The 20,352-nt window shown below is 44.0% G+C and overlaps 1 protein-coding gene across 6 annotated transcripts in view; it reads right to left on the bottom strand.

Annotated features, from left to right (window-relative positions):
* Positions 1 to 20,352, bottom strand: part of odad4 (outer dynein arm docking complex subunit 4) — a 94,033-nt gene that overhangs the window by 46,070 nt on the left and 27,611 nt on the right. For 2 of the 6 annotated variants that reach the window (XM_087977716.1, XM_087977719.1), the window contains exons 12-15: positions 19,207 to 19,257; positions 16,575 to 16,643; positions 15,588 to 15,638; positions 2,068 to 2,145 (exon numbers count right to left, since the gene is read on the bottom strand). The exons of 2 other annotated variants lie outside the window; for them this stretch is intronic. In XM_087977716.1, the coding sequence (XP_087833842.1) occupies positions 2,068 to 2,145; positions 15,588 to 15,638; positions 16,575 to 16,643; positions 19,207 to 19,257 (249 nt within the window). Of the gene's footprint in view, positions 1 to 2,067; positions 2,146 to 7,643; positions 7,698 to 15,587; positions 15,639 to 16,574; positions 16,644 to 19,206; positions 19,258 to 20,352 lie in introns of all 6 variants that reach the window. 2 more of the 6 variants (XM_087977718.1, XM_087977717.1) reach the window with 2 other exon arrangements.

Here is a 20,352-nt window from a genome sequence, read left to right as displayed (position 1 = left end):
TATTTGTGTTCTCCAAACTTGTTGGCCACTAATTTGTCTTTCTAATGACTCTCAGAACCGATTGCTGAAGCAGGTGATCTGGTCTTTGCCTCACCACTGCTCATTAAAAAGCACTTCATCAGGACTCTCAGAAACATCTCTGGCACTTTCACACAAATTACTTCTGAGGTGTAGCCACTGCTTTTTGAGCAATTAAATCTGGCGGACAATTAAACCGTTAACTGGGAGAGGAGTCTCCATAATCATCCCATCCTCAATGATGGGGGAGCCAGCTCACCAGTGCACAGGACATGACTGAAGCATTAACATCCATCTTCACCCAGAAGTACCAAGAGAATGATCCATCTCGAGTTCCCCCAAAAGTCCCAGAATCACAGATCCCAATCTTCAGGCAATTTGTCTGACTTTTTGTGATATCAAGAGTGGGCTGAGGTTACTGGATATTGCAAAGTCTATGGGCCGTGACAACATTCCAATAATATTATTGAAGGCTCTGGAAGTCATTCATGCCTCCAACCATGCCATTCCAGCACAGTTGCAACACTGATATCTACTGGTAACGTAGCAAAAAGCAGGCCAAAAGCCACCTCGCATCAGCATACATTCAATTATCAGCAAACTGATGGATCAAGTTAGCAAAACTCACTGACATTCCCCAAGGGTCACCCAGCTTCTGACCTCGCTACAGCCTTTAACCAAAAATGGACAAAAAAGCTGAATTCCAGAGACAAGGTGAAAGTGACTGTCTTTGACATCCAGGTCATATTTGACTGAGTGTGGCATCAAGGGGCCCTAGCAAAACTGAAGCTTTTGGGAATCAGATGGAAAACTGTCTACTGATTGGTGTCATACCTGGCACAGTGTAAGATGGTTGTGGTTGTTGGAAGTCAATCATTCAGCTCCAGGATATCTGTGCAGAGTTCCTCAGGATAGTGTCCTAGGCCCAACCATCTTCAGATGCTTTATAAATGTCCTTCCCTCCACCATAAGGTCAGTAGTGGGGATGTTCGTTAATGATCACACAATGTTCAGTACCATTCGCTGCTCCTCAGGTATATGTCCATGTACATAAGGAACAAGACCTGGACAATATCCAGACTTGGGCTGACAAGTGGTAAGTAACATTTCCAGCACCTAAATACCAGGCAATGGCCATCTCAGACAAGAGAGACTCTAACCATCACCAGTAATATTCAATGACAAAACCTTTGCTGAATGCCCCACTATCAACATCCTGCGACTTATTATTGATCACAAACTGAAGAGGGACAGCCATATAAATACTGTGGCTACAAAAGCGAGGAATTCTGTGGCAAGTAACTTGACTGCTGACTATCACTGTTAGGACACTATTCGGGAGTGTGATGGTATACTCCCCACTTATCTGGATGGAGGTGGATTCAACAAAACTCAAGAATCTTGACACCATCCAGTTTAGGGCAGCTGCTTTATTAGTGCGACATCCATAAATATTCAACATTGATTTCCTTCCCACCGATGCTCAGTAGCAGCAGTGTGGACTATCTGCAAGATGCACTGCAGAAATTCACCAAGGCTCCTTAAACAACACCTTCCAAATCCATGACCACTTCCATCCAGAAGGACAAAGGCAAAAGATACATGGGAAAACCATCACCGGCAAGTTCCCCTCCATACCTGCTGACTTGGAAATATGTCACGGTTCCCTCATTGTCTCTGGGTCAAAATCCCTAACAGTATTGGAGATGCTCTTACACAATGAAGTGATTCAAGATGGTACCTCCTAACCACCCATTCAAGGGTAATTATGGAGGGGCAATAAATGTTGGCCCAACCAGCAATACCCATTGCCCATAATCAATACAAAAAGCCCCTGCACTCAGATTTCAGAATAGCAAGACTCCACATGGGAAAGAGTAACAGTAAGAAGAGGTGAAAACCTGTGGATGCGCTTGGCACAAGAGAAACAATGGCAAGAGTATTTCAAACCAGAACTCAGAGGGAAAGCAATAACAAGCGATGAGAATGTGAGACAGTAGACTCAGCATTGGGAATTAATGTTGCCTGCTGCATGCTGAAGAAACCCACCCTGCTCCATCCAGTTTCCATCCGCAAGGCTATTACTGGGAGTGCCAGGAATGATTCGACCGGTGGATGTTCGGGAGCCTATGGGATAAAACAGCAGGTTACACACAATTTGCTGTACATATATTTTGTCTATCGAAGAACTGCTCAGAAGTGTGCTGCATCTTCCAACATCCCTCCCTCACTCTTTTACCTGTGATTCACCACCCCTCTTCCATAGACCATATAGGATCGTACCAGCTAGAGCTTTGGGGAAGAGATCCTTGCAATGAAAATGTCTGTAACCAGAAACTCAGAAGAAGCCAAGATTGAGCAATAAGTGACTTTTCCTTTTGTTCATCCTGAGGTCTCAGTGGGCATTTCCTCCTCAGTCAACTATCACCAGGTCACTCTGCAGCACTGTGTATGACCTGCGTTCCAACCTCTCAGGATCTCTAAGCTCCCCTGCTTCTGTTGCTTAGTCTAGTTCACTCAGCTTCCTAAAACCAGGGACATCACCTTCAAATAAAATTACTGCTGTTACAGAAACTGCAAAGACCAGATTAAAAAAAAGTGTTCAAGATAGTGAAGCAGAAGAGAGTGAAAGGGAAGGAAGGAGTTACTGACTCCACAAACAGAGAGCAAGTGCAGGATAAACGATTAGCTTCTGGGAGTCTCAGTGCTACAAGTGGCACCGTTGTAGAGCATGAATCCTTCGCATAGAATAACACAAGGACCAGGAGCAGGAAGAGCCCATACGCCCCCTTGAGCCTTCTATGCTATATAATACAATCTTGGCTGATTTCATCTCAGCCTCAACTCCACTTTCCTGCTTGCTCCCCATAACCCTTCAAACTGTTACTAATTAAAAATGTGTCTCTCTTTCTCCTAAATTTACTCAATTTCCCAGCATCCACCACACTCTCAGAGAGTGAATTCCACAGATTCATGACCCTTTAACAGAAGTAAGTTCCCCTCAGCTGTTTTAAATCAGCTGTCCCTTATCTTAAAACTATACCTTCTCATTCTAGACTGCCCTACTTGAGGGAATATCCTCTCTACACTTACTTTATCAATCCCATTTAGCATCTTATAGATCTCAATTAGATGTCCTCTCACTCTCCTAAACTCCGTAAACTGCTCAATCTCTCTTCATAAGACAAGACCCCTCATCCCTGGAATCAATCCAATAAACCTCCCCTGGACTGTCTCTACTACAAGTACACCCCTCTTTAAAACTGTACACAATACTCCAGGTGCAATTGTACAATTACAGCCATACTTCCCTACATTTATATTCTACTCCTTTCTCAATAAATAAAATTGGTTACCCTGTTATGTATTATTAAACTGGAGAGGGTTCAGAAAAGATTTACCAGTAATGTGTTGGGAATGGAGAGTTTTAGTTATAAAGATAGACTGGGATTATTTTCACTAGAGCTTTGGAGGTTGAAGGGTTTATAAAATAATGAGGGGTATAGATAAAGTGAACTCCCTCAAGTGAGGGAGTTCAAAACTAGGAGGCATATTTTTAAGGTGAAAGAAGGAAGATTTAAAAAGGACATGAAGGGCAACGTTTTTTACACAGAGTGTGGTTCGAGTTTGGAATGAACTTCCAGAAGAAGTGGTAGATTCAGGTATAATTGCAACATTTAAAAGACATTTGGATATGTTTATGAATATGAAAGATTTGGAAGGATGTGGACTAAATGCTGGCAGGTGGGGCTAGTCTAGTTTGGGAACATGGTTGGTGTGGACTAGTTGGACTGAAGGGTCTGTTTCCATGATGTATGACTCTATAACTCTATAAAATTCCACTTGCCTGCTGTACCTGGATACTAGCTTTCCGTGATTCCTGCACAAGGAGACCCAGATCCCTCTGCACCGAAACACTCTGAAGTTTCTCTCCATTTTGATAATAAGTTGCCTTTCTATTCCTCCAGCCAAAATGAATAACCTCTCAATTATGCACAATAAACTCCATCTGACAAACTCTGGCCCATTCACCTATCCATTTGTAAATTTCTTATTTCTTTATTGCAATTTCCTTTCCCACCTATTTTAGTGTCTTCAGCCAATTTGGCAAAAAGTACTTCCTATCAGTTTCTTGCCATCCAAGTTAATGTGAAATTCCAGCATGCTATGATCACTCTTCCCTCGAGGATCCTTTACTATGAGATCATTAATTAATCTAACCTCATTACACAATACCAAATACAGAATAGCCTGCTGCCTGGTTATTTGCACAACATATTGCTATAAGAAACAATCTTTAATACATTCAATGAAGTCTCCTTTGAAGCTGCCTTTGCAAATTTTATGAATCCAGTCTACATGCAAACTAAAACCACCCATGATTATCGCTGTACTTTCCTTATAAATGCCTAGTATTTTCTGGTTTATACTGTGCCCCACTGTGTGACTACTGTTTGTACTCCTACAGATTACACTTACTTCTTTCCTTATCTCTATGGAGACTGATTCTTCATCTTGATCTCTGTGCTGATATAATTTCTTCCTACATCACTGATCTCTACCTTTACTGACAAACCTACACCAACTCCTTCTCCTTCCTGCCTATCCCACTGAAACAATGAGTACCCTTGGATAATCAATTCCTAAACCTGGTCTCCCTGCAGCCACGTCTCAGTAATCACAACCAAATCATACCCTTCATCTCTATTTTTGCTGTTACCTCATTAATGTTCAATATAAACCTTTTACGCTTGTTCTATTATCAAATGTCCCTGTTTTTGTACGATTCCTCTGTGCAATATGATGGTAACAATTTCTGTCCATCCTTTTTCTTTTCTGGTAACAATCAGAGTCACCACTATCCTGCACTCCCACCTTCTCCTTTCACTTTGATTTTCTAATTCCCCATCAACTGACCCACTACTGTTTCTAAGAAAGGTCACTGGACCCAAAACATTAACTCTGATTTCTCTCCACAGATGCTGCCAGACCTGCTGTGCTTTTCCAGCAATTTGTGTTGCCTCCCCACTATTGTTTAATTTATAGCTCTAACTGTAGCTCTCATTATATGATTTGCCAGGATTCTGGTCCTGGCATGATTCACATAGAATCTGCCCCGTTTCAACAGCTCCCTTCGTCCCCAGCACTAACTGGGTCAACGAATGACACCAATAATGGAGGAGGACCATATCAACCAGATTTCAGAAAGTAATCTATTTGGAGTTGAAAGGCCGGAGAGTAAATTAGAAGTTACGAGCTGAAGTTTAATTCTGTATGTTACTGTTCAGTACACTCTATGCTGGCTACATCAGAAACATCATCAGCTTTCTTACACTAGCAGATCTCAGCCACTGTAGGCATTAAAGAAATTAAATTAGTTTGTCTAATTTATCATTTCAGCAAGAATCAGGATTCTGAGCTGGGACACAGAGGGAAAGCTGACAATTCCACTCCTTTCTGCCAATCCTCCAATCTCACCCTGGACTGTGCTTGTCAGTTCCTGGTGCATACTGAATTTCTCTTTGATAATCAACATTCAATCTTCCAGCCCCATGTAGGTGATGTGCCTTTTCTTACAGTTACAGTTTTTAGGAGACAGATCAATGATGGACACACACCTTCTCTCCCACAATGTCATCTCAGTCTGTCAAAATATCTTTTTCTTTTCCCATTACATACTGAGCTATTGTCTGGCATAATTTATCCCAAAAGTTTGTTTCCATTGCTCTGTGTGGAGAGTTCCATATTCCCATGACTCTGAGTAAAGAGCGTAGGAATTGGAAGACATTGTCCAGCCCCTTGAACCTGTTCTGTCATTCAAAGAGATTCTGACTGATCTACAACTGAATTCCAAACACTCATCCTTGCCCTATATCCCTCAATACCTTTGGCTAACAAAAATTGATAGTATTAAATTTAAAATGAACAATTAATCTTACATCAATTGCCATTTGAGCAAGAAAGTTTCAGACGTTTACCACTATTGGAGTCTGAAAGTGTACATACATTTTACAGAATAAAGTCAGGCTTTAATTTTTACAGCATGTGTAAACTGAGATATGGCTGAGTCGTAGAATCTCCAACCAATAGAAATAATTGTTTCTCTCTATCTACATTGAGAAATTTCTCATGAATGCCTCATTAGGTTTATTAGTAGTAACCCTTACACTTACAATCACCAAATTATGGCTTCCTTGCAAGAGGAACCATTTTCTTTACATTTTATTCTGCCGGAAATAAACTCCAGTGTTTGGCATTTACTTGTTCTGAATTTATTAATCTGCATGACCCTCAATCCCTTTATGCCGGTATTTTATTTAGACTTTTATTTTCCAAGAAATCATTAATCACATTGTTCATCTGATCAAATTTGAATACCTCGTCCTCAGCTTTATTAAAATTCATTTTGTATTTAGAAAAATATGCTGTAAATTTGTTGAAATGTTATTGAGCATTTTCTCAATACATAATTTAATGTCATTTTTAAATTTTGACAGATTTCTGTTTACCAGGTTCAAATGATTTAATCTTTATTTCTCCAATTTATTAATTATCTCTCTCCTATCTGCCTTAAATATTTTGATGTTCTTTTTGAATCTGTCTAAAATCACATTCACTATTCAATAAGGTACATGCAAAGCTGCCATACCACAACCAGGCTAGGGAACTGCGCTCTCACTACACAGAGATGACAGATGCTAGTTTAACCTGACTGTCACCATGCCTCAGGTGAGGGGTGAGAATCCTTCATGGAAATCTCAGCTAGTGTGGGAATTGAACCATGCTGTTGGCATCACTCTGCATTGTGAACTGACTAATCTCCAGTCAATACTATTCAATATTCCTGCCAAAGCTGCCTATCTTAATTTCCCTTTGGTTTTGTGTTGTCTATGCAGGACATATCAAAGAAATAATTACATCTAGTTCCTTATTTGCTTCCTAATTATATTGACATCTTTCTGTACCTCTTTGAATTTCCTTTCATCATTCTCTTCTTGATTGCCAATGTTCTTCATGTATTCTTCTTGCTTTATTACACTTATCTCTTTTCACAATATCCCATTGTTGCCAAGTTTGTTCTTAGCCATGGGTGAACTCAGCACTTGCAGTATTTTGCTTTTATGTCAGGAGCTAATTAATGTATCCAGCACTCACTCTATGCCCTGGACCTCTGTCTCTGATGTGGCCATACTCCAGACTGGAGATTCCCTTGGTATAGAATAGGCCTCATGGCAGTCTGCTTAAAATTCCACGAATGATTAAATAAGAAGGAATGAAAACCAGTGCATGAATTCAAGAAGGTGAAACATATTTCAAAACACTGGGACAGGAAACAAAAAAACCTTAACGCAGACAGGAATCTGGTGCAATATTTGTTTTTCAACAGCTATTACAGCTTTGATCCAGAAGGTAGTAGGGATCTGCAGTTTAGTGTCTGAAGAAATAGGTCACCACATTTAAAAAATACATTTCGACTTACTCTTGAAGTGCTGTGACCTGCAAAACTGAGGACCAAGAGTTGGCAAGCAGGCTGGTGCTGACACAATGGGCCAAATGGCCTCCTTTCCTGTTCGAAGGTTCTACGATTTTACTTTTATGACACTATAACTGTATTCTGAACCTACCTTGCTCAGTTCCCTCTCGAGACGGAACTGTCTGATCAAGAAGTATCTTTAAGTCTATAGAACAAACACAGTAGATTACTTAAACTCTATTCAATAATTTTGAGATATACTTAAATCTCCCCAATAATATTTTCATTTCCTCTTTGAGGTAATGTTGCAGTGAGGTGTCTTGCTGTTGTCCCTTTAACCTTCATCCTTACGCCCACCCCTTAACCTTCTAAACTCATGGGAGTATGAGTCCCCATATTGTAACCCTCTGAAATTATTCCACTGAATCAGCATGAGACACACATTGTGATGCAGCAACTTTAACTGAACAAAACAAACCAGTCACCCAGGTCTGGGCGCAGTTTGATCCAGGTCTGGGTGGAGTTTGATCCGGGTGTGGGTGGAGTTTGATCCGGGTCTGGGTGGAGTTTGATCCGGGTGTTTGTGGAGTTTGATCCGGGTGTGGGTGGAGTTTGATCCGGGTGTGGGTGGAGTTTGATCCGGGTGTAGGTGGAGTTTGATCCGGGTGTGGGTGCAGTTTGATCCGGGTCTGGGTGGAGTTTGATCCGGGTGTGGGTGGAGTTTGATCCAGGTCTGGGTGGAGTTTGATCCAGGTGTGGGTGGAGTTTGATCCAGGTGTGAGTGGAGTTTGATCCGGGGGTGTGTGGAGTTTGATCCGGGGGTGTGTGGAGTTTGATCCAGGTCTGGGTGGAGTTTGATCCGGGTGTGGGTGGAGTTTGATCCGGGTGTTTGTGGAGTTTGATCCAGGTCTGGGTGGAGTTTGATCCAGGTGTGGGTGGAGTTTGATCCGGGTGTGGGTGGAGTTTGATCCGGGTGTTTGTGGAGTTTGATCCAGGTCTGGGTGGAGTTTGATCCAGGTGTGGGTGGAGTTTGATCCGGGTGTTTGTGGAGTTTGATCCAGGTCTGGGTAGAGTTTGATCCGGGTGTGCGTGGAGTTTGATCCAGGTGTGGGTGGAGTTTGATCCGGGTCTGGGTGGAGTATGATCCGGGTCTGGGTGGAGTTAGATCCAGGTGTAGGTGGAGTTTGATCCGGGTGTGGGTGGAGTTTGATCCGGGTGTGTGTGGAGTTTGATCCAGGTCTGGGTGGAGTTTGATCCGGGTGTGGGTGGAGTTTGATCCGGGTGTGTGTGGAGTTTGATCCAGGTCTGGGTGGAGTTTGATCCGGGTGTGGGTGGAGTTTGATCCGGGTGTGTGTGGAGTTTGATCCAGGTATGGGTGGAGTTTGATCCGGGTGTGGGTGGAGTTTGATCCGGGGGTGTGTGGAGTTCGATCCAGGTCTGGGTGGAGTTTGATCCGGGTGTGGGTGGAGTTTGATCCGGGTGTTTGTGGAGTTTGATCCAGGTCTGGGTGGAGTTTGATCCTGGTGTGGGTGGAGTTTGATCCGGGTGTTTGTGGAGTTTGATCCAGGTCTGGGTAGAGTTTGATCCGGGTGTGGGTGGAGTTTGATCCAGGTGTGGGTGGAGTTTGATCTGGGTCTGGGTGGAGTTTGATCCGGGTCTGGGTGGAGTTAGATCCAGGTCTGGGTGGAGTTTGATCCGGGTGTGGGTGGAGTTTGATCCGGGTGTGTGTGGAGTTTGATCCAGGTCTGGGTGGAGTTTGATCCAGGTGTGGGTGGAGTTTGATCCGGGTGTGTGTGGAGTTTGATCCAGGTCTGGGTGGAGTTTGATCCAGGTGTGGGTGGAGTTTGATCCGGGTCTGGGTGGAGTTTGATCCAGGTGTAGGTGGAGTTTGATCCGGGTGTGGGTGCAGTTTGATCCGGGTGTGCGTGGAGTTTGATCCAGGTGTGGGTGGAGTTTGATCCAGGTGTGGGTGGAGTTTGATCCAGGTGTGGGTGGAGTTTGATCCGGGTGTTTGTGGAGTTTGATCCAGGTCTGGGTAGAGTTTGATCCGGGTGAGCGTGGAGTTTGATCCAGGTGTGGGTGGAGTTTGATCCGGGTCTGGGTAGAGTTTGATCCGGGTCTGGGTGGAGTTAGATCCAGGTGTAGGTGGAGTTTGATCCGGGTGTGGGTGGAGTTTGATCCGTGTCTGGGTGGAGTTAGATCCAGGTGTAGGTGGAGTTTGATCCGGGTGTGGGTGGAGTTTGATCCGGGTCTGGGTGGAGTTTGATCCAGGTCTGGGTGGAGTTTGATCCGGGTGTGGGTGGAGTTTGATCCGGGTGTGTGTGGAGTTTGATCCAGGTCTGGGTGGAGTTTGATCCGGGTGTGGGTGGAGTTTGATCCGGGTGTGTGTGGAGTTTGATCCAGGTATGGGTGGAGTTTGATCCGGGTGTGGGTGGAGTTTGATCCGGGGGTGTGTGGAGTTTGATCCAGGTCTGGGTGGAGTTTGATCCGGGTGTGGGTGGAGTTTGATCCGGGTGTTTGTGGAGTTTGATCCAGGTCTGGGTGGAGTTTGATCCGGGTCTGGGTGGAGTTAGATCCAGGTGTAGGTGGAGTTTGATCCGGGTGTGGGTGGAGTTTGATTCGGGTGTGTGTGGAGTTTGATCCAGGTCTGGGTGGAGTTTGATCCAGGTGTGGGTGGAGTTTGATCCGGGTGTGTGTGGAGTTTGATCCAGGTCTGGGTGGAGTTTGATCCAGGTTTGGGTGGAGTTTGATCCGGGTGTGTGTGGAGTTTGATCCAGGTGTGGGTGGAGTTTGATCCGGGTCTGGGTGGAGTTTGATCCGGGTGTGGGTGGAGTTTGATCCGGGTGTGTGTGGAGTTTGATCCGGGTCTGAGTAGAGTTTGATCCAGGTGTGGGTGGAGTTTGATCCGGGTCTGGGTGGAGATAGATCCAGGTGTGGGTGGAGTTTGATCCGGGTGTGGGTGGAGTTTGATCCGGGTGTGGGTGGAGTTTGATCCGGGTCTGGGTGGAGTTTGATCCGGGTGTGGGTGGAGTTTGATCCAGGTCTGGGTGGAGTTTGATCCGGGTGTTTGTGGAGTTTGATCCAGGTCTGGGTGGAGTTTGATCCGGGTGTGGGTGGAGTTTGATCTGGGTGTGTGTGGAGTTTGATCCAGGTCTGGATGGAGTTTGATCCGGGTGTGGGTGGAGTTTGATCCGGGTGAGTGTGGAGTTTGTTCCAGGTGTGGGTGGAGTTTGATCCGGGTGTGGGTGGAGTTTGATCCGGGTGTGGGTGGAGTTTGATCCGGGTCTGGGTGGAGATAGATCCAGGTGTGGGTGGAGTTTGATCTGGGTGTGTGTGGAGTTTGATCCGGGTGTGGGTGGAGTTTGATCCGGGTGTGTGTGGAGTTTGATCCAGGTCTGGGTGGAGTTTGATCCGGGTGTGGGTGGAGTTTGATCCGGGTGTGTGTGGAGTTTGATCCAGGTCTGGGTGGAGTTTGATCCAGGTGTGGATGGAGTTTGATCCGGGTGTAGGTGGAGTTTGATCCAGGTGTGGGTGGAGTTTGATCCGGGTGTGGATGGAGATTGATCCGGGTGTGTGTGGAGTTTGATCCAGGTCTGGGTGGAGTTTGATCCGGGTGTGGGTGGAGTTTGATCCGGGTGTGGGTGGAGTTTGATCCGGGTGTGTGTGGAGTTTGTTCCGGGTCTGGGTGGAGATAGATCCAGGTGTGGGTGGAGTTTGATCTGGGTGTGTGTGGAATGTGTAAAATGCAGGTTTTGGTTGTATGGGGTGGGCAGTCACCGGGTAGGGGACGAGCAGAGGATAAATCCCTCCCTGCTTCTGAGCTTCTCAATCACAGTCACTGAGCTCCTGTCAACCAGGGGAATCCACAGAAACCTGGAAACAAATCCAACTCCGCTCAACTCTCCACTGGCTGAGTATCAGTGATGTTGGGATGAGGAGCTTTAATGGTCATGAAGTGGCCATTATCCAATTGCAAAAGCCAGCAAGACAGTTACAGCATCGGCCTAAGCATTTCACTCATTGTGAAAGGCAGGTGCCTTATTGAAACACATTCTCAAGGGCTATCAGGCACAGCAGACACTCCGTGCCATGATTCCAAGTCCTTTTGCACCCATTGCTCCATCTGGGGTACATGTGGTGTTTCAGGCATGTTGCTGGCTTAGAAGCTCAGAATCCTAGGATCCCTACAGTGCAAAAAAAGGCCATTTGGCCCAGTGAATCTACACCGACTCACCAAAGAGCATCTCAGACCCTATCTCAATAACCCTGCATTTCCCATGGCTTACCCACCTCGCCTGCACATCCTCGGACACTATAGCATGGCCAATCCACCTAACCTGCACATCTTTGGTCTGTATGAGGAAACCCACAGGAGAACATGCAAACTCCATACATGCAGTCACCCAGAGCTGGAATCGAACCCAGGTCCCTGGTGCTGGAAGACAGCAATGTTCACCATCCAGCCAGTATGTTGCCATTGTACTTACTGCTCAGTTCTCCAGGGAGCAGGAACCTAATGTGCTTTACTGTATCAGTCAGCTAACAAGGTGCTATCATCCTAGGATATGACACAGTAAAGAACTGAACAATTAAACACCTCATCACATTTCTCAGAATCAGTTCCAGCTCTGTATATCAGGAGTTAGTACTCAGCTCTGATTTGCACAGAGCAGGAATCAATAACAGTGACAAGTAAATGAGAAGGAATGTAAACATGTGGATGAGGCTGATAACAAGAAACAACAGGAAAATTATTTCATCAGCAACAACTCGGATCGAACACAAAATGAGAAAGATCAGTTGAGAATCTGAGACCATCATTGAATTTTGACATACAGCCTATTCACGATAGCTCCCCTTTGAACCTAACCCGTTTAATTCTCTTACCATCTGAAGATTTAGCAATGGCCGCTGGATCAAGAGAGACCTTGGATTCTGCTGTATAAAAACAGTAGGTCAAAGAAAATCTACTCATCTGTGCAAACTATACTTAACCTTTGTTTTTCTAATTCTTTCATTTTCTCTCCTGAAGCAAGTTGACTCTTGCTCAGGTAGAGTTCCCAGGCATCAGCATCTTGCTACAACCCACCCTGGCTCTCTTACACATGAGCACTGACAGTAAATGTTGTTGATGGCAGAGAAATGAGTGCCCCAGGTAGACTGTACAGAAACCTACGTCTGTGGAGAGAGGGAGGAGGGATTGATATTTCTGGCTGATATTCTCTCTGTCTGAGATGCAAACTACAATCCTCGCTTCACAAATGTGGTATCATCTGCTGAGGCCTTGCGGCAGTTTTTATTATAATACATTTCCACATATCCACTTATTTTAATTTTGGAAATATAATTCCACATTAAGGCCCATTGCTCTTTGATAACACAAAGGGCTTGATGGATACAGGCCTGTAACCAGCAAAACTGAAGGGGAAACACTGCACACTTTTTACGTCAATGTTTTTCAGACTCCAGTAAGAATAAACAATAACAAAAGACTAATAAAAATATAAAAGAGATTGGCTGAGGGTGAGCTGTATAGCTAAACAATACGAGCCTGCCAACAGCTCTCTCTCAGGCATCCCTCCAGCTTGTGGACAATGAGAATTAATTGCGGCGAATGTAATGCTTCACCTAAGGTCACATTCACCTGCTCCCCATGAGCACCTGTGTGTGTGGAGCCATCCTGTATTTATCACAATCCCTTTATTTCATTTGAGCAGCCCAATCATCTGTGCTTTACATTAGGGACTCCAGATTGTATGTCCAATCCAGAGATTAATAATGGATATGGACCACAAGTCAGCAATCCAGGAGAAAGAGCACAGAGAGCAATATTAAAATGATCCTTCTACACTTCTGTGTGGATCTAACTGCAATCTGGCACTGAACACAAACATGCACATACACGCTCTCTCTCTCTCATACATACAGACACACGCGCGTCACACACACAATTAACCAGCAAACCTACCCTGAGGAGACACAACTGAAACGCGATCACTTTCTGATGAATAAAGCCCACAGACAGAATCTGACGAACTGAATTCTGTTGCATCAAAATAAGAAATTACACAAGTTAACTCTGTCAATATACGGCTGATTGTTTCTAATTTTCCTCATTAAACAATTCAATGTGACTCTGATGGGAGTAAAATGGTGATTCACTTCCATGGAGCCTGCACTGGGGTGGCCCCAGGTCAGTGTGGTGTGTCCGGCTCACTGCTTCAGATATCCCTCCTGGGGTACCTCTTTGAAAGCTGCAGCCACTGGCATTGGGATCCAGCAGACAGTCCAAGCTCCTCCAACCTCTGATAACCTGCAGGAGATTTTGGGAGATGAAAAATTTCTAAACCAAGAATATTGTGCTGGGAACTGAAGGTTCTAGGTAACTGAATAAGTGGAATACTCTAAAACAGATACCTCTGCTGGCAATGATATCCCCAGCTTGTGCTTTAACAAAGTGCTGAATGTAGATTAAACAGGGACATCCCGTTTACAATGCAGCACGGTCTGCAACACAGCTGCCAATGATCCTTATGTAATACCCACTCTGAGAACCTGCAGATTAACTGGGTGGCCATTGAGATCAGGCCCCTGTTCACAGATCAGTTATCCCTTGGGATAACTGCAGAATAGTACCAATGCAGAAATGGATACCACAATGGGCCACTCACCTTGCCTTGCCCCAGGGTTGGTATTGTTTGCTGCCCTTCAATGTGTATAACTAATCAACTCTCTTCAATGGACAGGAATGCCCCTGAACCTTTACTGTGGATAATTACCTGGAGTCAGGGCACAGCAACCTGCACACTGGTTCCCTCAGTATGTGGGATGTGGGCACTCAGAAATAAGCAAAACGAGGAGGCTTTCCGATATTTTGGTACCAAAACAGAATAAGACCTTGAAGCCCTAGCCAATTGCGGGATAGGGGCCATAGTTGGTAGTTATGGGTTACTTAAATGTTTGGTTGTGAAAGGAGTGCATTTGTTTGTCCTCCCTAAGGCCAACTACTACCATTCCAATAAATATTCCAAATACAAAGGATTCTCTCCCTCCACCAATAATACAGACAAACTCTGCTCCATGTCTAGTCTGACTGTGTAAGGTAAAGGCCTAGTTTTAACAGGATAACAATGTGGGAGTTCAAGGACAATGGGTTACTTAGTAACTTCCATTTCCCACTCAGACAATTCATGTCTATTCTCCACCACTGTGTGTGTCCAAAGACAAAATCTCCTGGTGACAGTGTGGAGGGAGCTTTATTCTGTCTCTAACCCCATGCTGTCACTGTCCTGGGAGAGTTTGATGGGAATAGTGTAGAGGAAGCTTTACTCTGTATCTAATCTTATGTTGTCCCTATCCTGGGAGTGTTTGATGGTGACAGTGTAGAGGGAGCTTTACTTTGTATCTAGCCCCTGGGAATGTTTCAGAGTGAAATGGAAAGTCTGCATTACTTCAGTGCCTATTCCTGACTAAAAGGTAAAGTCATCATGGTCTTACCAAGGCAGAGACAACTGGTGGTGATTTAACCTGAGGGTCACCATGCCTCAGGCAAGGGGAGAGGTTGAGAATCCTTCATAGCAACCTCAGCTGTTGTGGGAATTTGAACCCATCCAGCCAATTGAGCGAACTCTCCACTCCTGATGATATCAAACACAATTCAAATTACATAAAGTAATGTATTTTCCTATGTTTTCAGATATTTCTCAAAAAGCCTTTGAAAGTTATTTGCGGTCTAATGGAGCACCAAACAGATATGGAACCCCATAGTGTGCTGAGAAATCAGGAACATATTTCAAATCGGAATTCTGATTGAGGATGGGCAGATATCTCAGTGAGGAGAAAGTGAGGACTGCAGATGCTGGAGATCAGAGTCGAGAGTGTGGTGCTGGAAAAGCACAGCAGGTCAGACAGCATCCGAGAAGCAGGAGAATCAATGTTTCAGGCAAATGCCCTTCATCAGGAATTCCTGACCTGATGTGCTTTTTCAGCACCACATTCTCAACACAGATATCTCAGTGATATAGTGTAACCCTGCCATGATGTGGGGGGGGGGGGGGTGAATGATGGTACTGGTGCTGGCTACATTAGAACCTACCCTCAGAGCAGGATTCCTCTGCTTCTATTGCCTCATCAGGCTTCTTGGCATCTAGTGCAGGAAAACATCAGGTTAAACAATTCTGCTCAATCAACAAAGCTTCACCTCAATGGTTTATGAAAATCCTAATCACTGGTTCATCTTGACAAAAATGCCATTTTGACAGCTGCTTTTGTTGGAAATGCTGCTACCTTCTAATCCACAGATGGGATTCTGTATAAGGCCAGCACATACATTTGTGTCCAGCAGTTCCACAGTTTGACAGCCTGTTGTATAATGGACTGGGCTGGCTTCCCCATGCTGGCCTATTGTTCATTTGGACACAGGTATAATTTGACACCCTCACTCCAGGTCAGTCCATGCAGGTGGAGTGCAGTCATTACACTTATCTAGTAGAATCTCTACAGTGTGGAAGCAGGCCATTCAGCCCATCGAATCCACACTGATCCTCCGAACAGCAGGAACGGCAGGGAAAGGAGTGTGACAAGGGCAAAAGAAATGGCTGCATTATGTTGTGCATCTCATTTGAACACATCGATCATGTTTGAATATAATTGTCAAAGAATATCTTTAAAAATATAAATGTTTTGAAGCTTCTTTTGGTCTGGTAAGCTGAAATCCAAACACCACCTCTCCGTTAAAAACGTCCTACTTTAAACCAATATACCCCAAATATAGCTCTAAAAACAATATCTTTCCGGGTCTCTCAGGATTCTTTGTCATACCTTATATCCATATTTACTTTTTGCCCAAATATTAATTTAAAATTAGTTTAGCCAATAATTACCATTTCATCTATGCCTCATTCCAAATATGGAAATTGAGGTTTTGGGATTCAGCAGTGGAAATGACAGGAAAGGAGGAAAGGGAAATGGTCCAAATTTAAAGGGTCAGATAAAGGCATAGCATAGCACACCAATCCTGATGCAGAAGAGACTGTACAAAGGCCTGACTAGACAGGAACTGCACAGAGGTCTGATTACCTACCCTGATGGCGGAGGGTGGAATCAGTGATATCTTCAGCTTCCAGAGAAGAGGGCTCCTCAGTTGAGAAGGCTGCAGTGGGAAGATGGCAGGTTACAGAAATTCCACAGTCACATGAGCCGCATTCATTCTCTCCAGGATATATACTGCCTCGACATCAACCTGTATTGCAGGCTGCAGTCCAGGAACCCATCTCCAGGGACTGTAACAACCAACTGAGGAGCTAGGAAGAAGCAAGGGTGCTATATTTAATCTTTTCTCTAATGGACTGACCACAGCACTTTCCTCATCACAGCCACCTTGATCGGGCTTGACTGTTCTCCAGTCTTCATGATTGAGTTGTTGAGCCAGGGTTGGCTCAGTTGCAAAGCTCCATCGCAGCCCCAGGACTTGATCCAATAGACAGTCAAACCATTGAGTCCAGGGTACTGCTGGGTTTATGCCTGTTCTGTGCTGAGTCAGTGGATCTCAATTAGCGTGATGGGAGGGATCCTATTATTGTTATAGGAGCCTTGAGATACTGAAGGGTTAAACTCACCAAATCTCCTCCTCTTGTTCACCATCCTTACGAGGAATTAAGGGATATGGGGAGAGTGTGGGTAAATGGCGTTGAAATGCCCATCAGCCATTATGAATGAGAATATTACACTCCAGTTTGATATACAGGCAGGTAGTACCTTCACAATAATTGTTAAAGGTAATGTGTATGTACTGGTCCAACGGTTTGGAATGACCAGAGTCCAAGGGATGGAAATGAACATATGAACAAGGAACAAGAGTAGACCACTGAGCCCTCCAAGCCTGCTCCATCATTCAATAAGTTCATGGTTGATCTGATTTTAAGCTCAACTCTACATTGTTGCATATCCCTGATAATCTTTCATCTCCTCGATCATCAAAAATCTATCCAACTCTGCCTCATAAATATTTAAAGAGTCTGCATCCACTGCCTTTTGAGAAAGGGAATTCCAAACATGCACAATTCTCAGAGAGGAAAGTAAATGGGCATCCCACTCTATCTTCAAACTATGACCCCTGGACCTCCAGACTCTCCTATAAGAGGAAACATCCTTTCCACATTCGCCCAGGCATATCCCCTCAATATCTTATGTGTTTATATCATCCATGACTGTTCTAAACTCTGGAGGATACAGGCCCAGACCTGCCTAACATTGCCTGAGAAGGCAATCCACTCATTCCTGGGATTAGATGAATAAACCTTCCCTGAATTGCTTCCAAAGCATTAGCATCACTAGTAGTGACTAGTTCTGCACACAGGACTCCAGATGGAGTCTCACCAATGCTCTGTATAACCACAGCAAAACCTCCCTACTCCTGCATTAATTCCTCTCATAATAAACCATCAAATTCTGTTAGCTTTTCTGATTACTTGCACCACGTGCAGACTAACCTTCTGTGATTCATGCACTAGGACACCCAGATCCCTCTGCTTCTCTGAGCTCTGCAATCTCTCACCATTTAGATGATGTATAATATATATTTCTTTTTTATTCATTGTGCCAAAATGGACTATTTCACACTTTTCCATCTTGCACTCCATTTGCCAAATCTTCGCTCACTCACTGAATCTATTTGCTTCCCTTTGTAGGATGCTTATGTTCTCTTCACAACCCACTTTCCTGCCTATTTTTGTGTTATTAGGAAGAGTTCCTGCATCTTCGATCCCATCATCCATATTGTTTCCATAAATTGTGAAGAGCTGAGGTCCCAGCACTGACCCCTGGGGTACACCATTTGGGACATCCAACAGCCTGAAAATGACCCACTTATTCCTCCTCTCTGCTTCCTGTAATCCAGCCAATCATCTCTCTGTGTCACTATGTTACGCCAAACACTATGAGTGTTTATTATTCGCAACAACTCTGGCTGTGGAACCTTATCAAATGTTCTCTGGAAATCTAAGTACAATACATCCACTGGTTCCCCTTTATCTACAGCACAACTTCCTTCTTCATAGAATTCTGAAAAATTACATGACTTCCCTTTGATGAAACCATTTAGTTCTGCCTGATTACCTTGAACTTATCAAAGTGTCTGTTATAACATTGTTAATAATAGCTTCTAACATTTCCCTATGGCAGAGGTTAAGATAACTGACCTATAGATTCCTGCTTTCTGCTTCCCTCTCCTTTTGAACTAAAGAGTTACATTAAAACTTTTCCAATCTAAAGAAACCTTCGCTGAATCTAATGAACTTTGGAAAATTAAAACCAACGTATCAACTATTTCATTGTCTACTTCTTTTAAGACTCTGGGATGAAATCCATCAGGACCTGGGGACTTGTCAACTCTTGTGTCTAACAATTTGCTCTATTCAATTTCCTTGGTAATTATAATTTTTTTCAGTTCCTCCCTCCCTTTCAACTCCTGACTGACAGCTATTTCTGCAATGCTAGTTGTACCCTCTGCAGTAAGGACTGATGCAAAATATCTGTTTGATTTGTCTGTCATCTCATTTTCCACTGTTGAATGGATTATAATGACAATCATTCCTTGTGAGCCATCTTTCAGCAGGGGGTTAATTAAAATGCATGGGGGGGGGGAGGGGTGGTGGTGATGTAAATGAACAGATGTACTTGTGACAGAGTACAGGTTGTCTACATGAAGAACCTACCGGTATGTTTCTTTTTCTTAGTCCTCACATGATCAACAACCAGCGGTCCAACTACAGTAGTAAAATGCAGAGGTTAAAAAATGTTACTCAATTCGAATAGAGAGTTAATTTTACATTTTCAATCCAGAAACAGGCCATTCGGAATAACTCACCTGTTCCAGTGCTAATCTCACGCTACCTCGTCACATACTATTAACATTTCCTCTATACTTTTATCTGTAAACATCTAGCCGTCCTTTAAATGCACCAATCACAATGCTCCATCCGACAGCAAATTCAACATTCTCATCACGCACTGACCAAAATGTATTTCCAACAAGGTGCAAGTCAGGAGTGATATGCAATACACTTCCCTTGCCTTGGCTGAGTGTAGTTCCAACACTCAAGAAGCTCAAAACCATCAGGAACAGAGCAACCCCCAATTGATCAGCATGCCGTCCAGTTCCTAGGTCAAAATCCCGGAACTATTCACCAAACGTCAGAAGTCACATGACACCAGATTATAATCCAACATGTTTATTTGAGATCACAAGCTTTCAGAGAGCTGCTCCTTTGTCTGTAAATTCTGTGCCTGTGTGCTTCTCTTCACTCCACCTGACAAAGGGCCAGCGCTCTGAAAGTTCGTGATATCAAATGAAACTGTTGGACTATAATCTGTGACTCCTGACTTTGTTCACCCCAGTCCAAAACCGGCATCTCCACATCCTACATACCTAACTGCACTGTTCAAGTAGCTCAAGTAGGCAGCTTGTTATCATCTTCTCAAATACGATTACAGATTGGAAATAAATGCTGTCCTAGCCAGCGATACTCTTACCTCATGTATAAACAAAAAGAAAGTTTGCTCTGAAATCCTTCTTGGATTCATTATCTCCCACTGATGGCTCTTGTTGGTGTTCCCCAGATTGAAATATCTATTCTGCATCCACCTTATTTAACCCCTTCATAATATTCATAACCTCTATTGACACCACTTAGCCTTCCTTCCTGAGAGAAAAGAGCTCCAGCCTGTTCAGTCTTTCTGAAAGTTATAGAACATAGAACAGTACAGCATAGTACAGGCCCTTTAGCCCTTGATGTTATGCCGGCCTTTTATCTTATTCTAAGATCAGACTAAGGACAAACTCTTCATTTTACTAACTTCCA

Source organism: Chiloscyllium plagiosum, unplaced genomic scaffold (assembly GCF_037043375.1).
Source record: "Chiloscyllium plagiosum isolate Xiang-an unplaced genomic scaffold, Cpla_swu_hap1 HiC_scaffold_32, whole genome shotgun sequence".
In the NCBI taxonomy this organism is placed as follows: domain Eukaryota; kingdom Metazoa; phylum Chordata; class Chondrichthyes; order Orectolobiformes; family Hemiscylliidae; genus Chiloscyllium; species Chiloscyllium plagiosum.
Note: the sequence above shows the minus strand (reverse complement) of the source record. Positions and strands in the feature narration are given on the sequence as shown.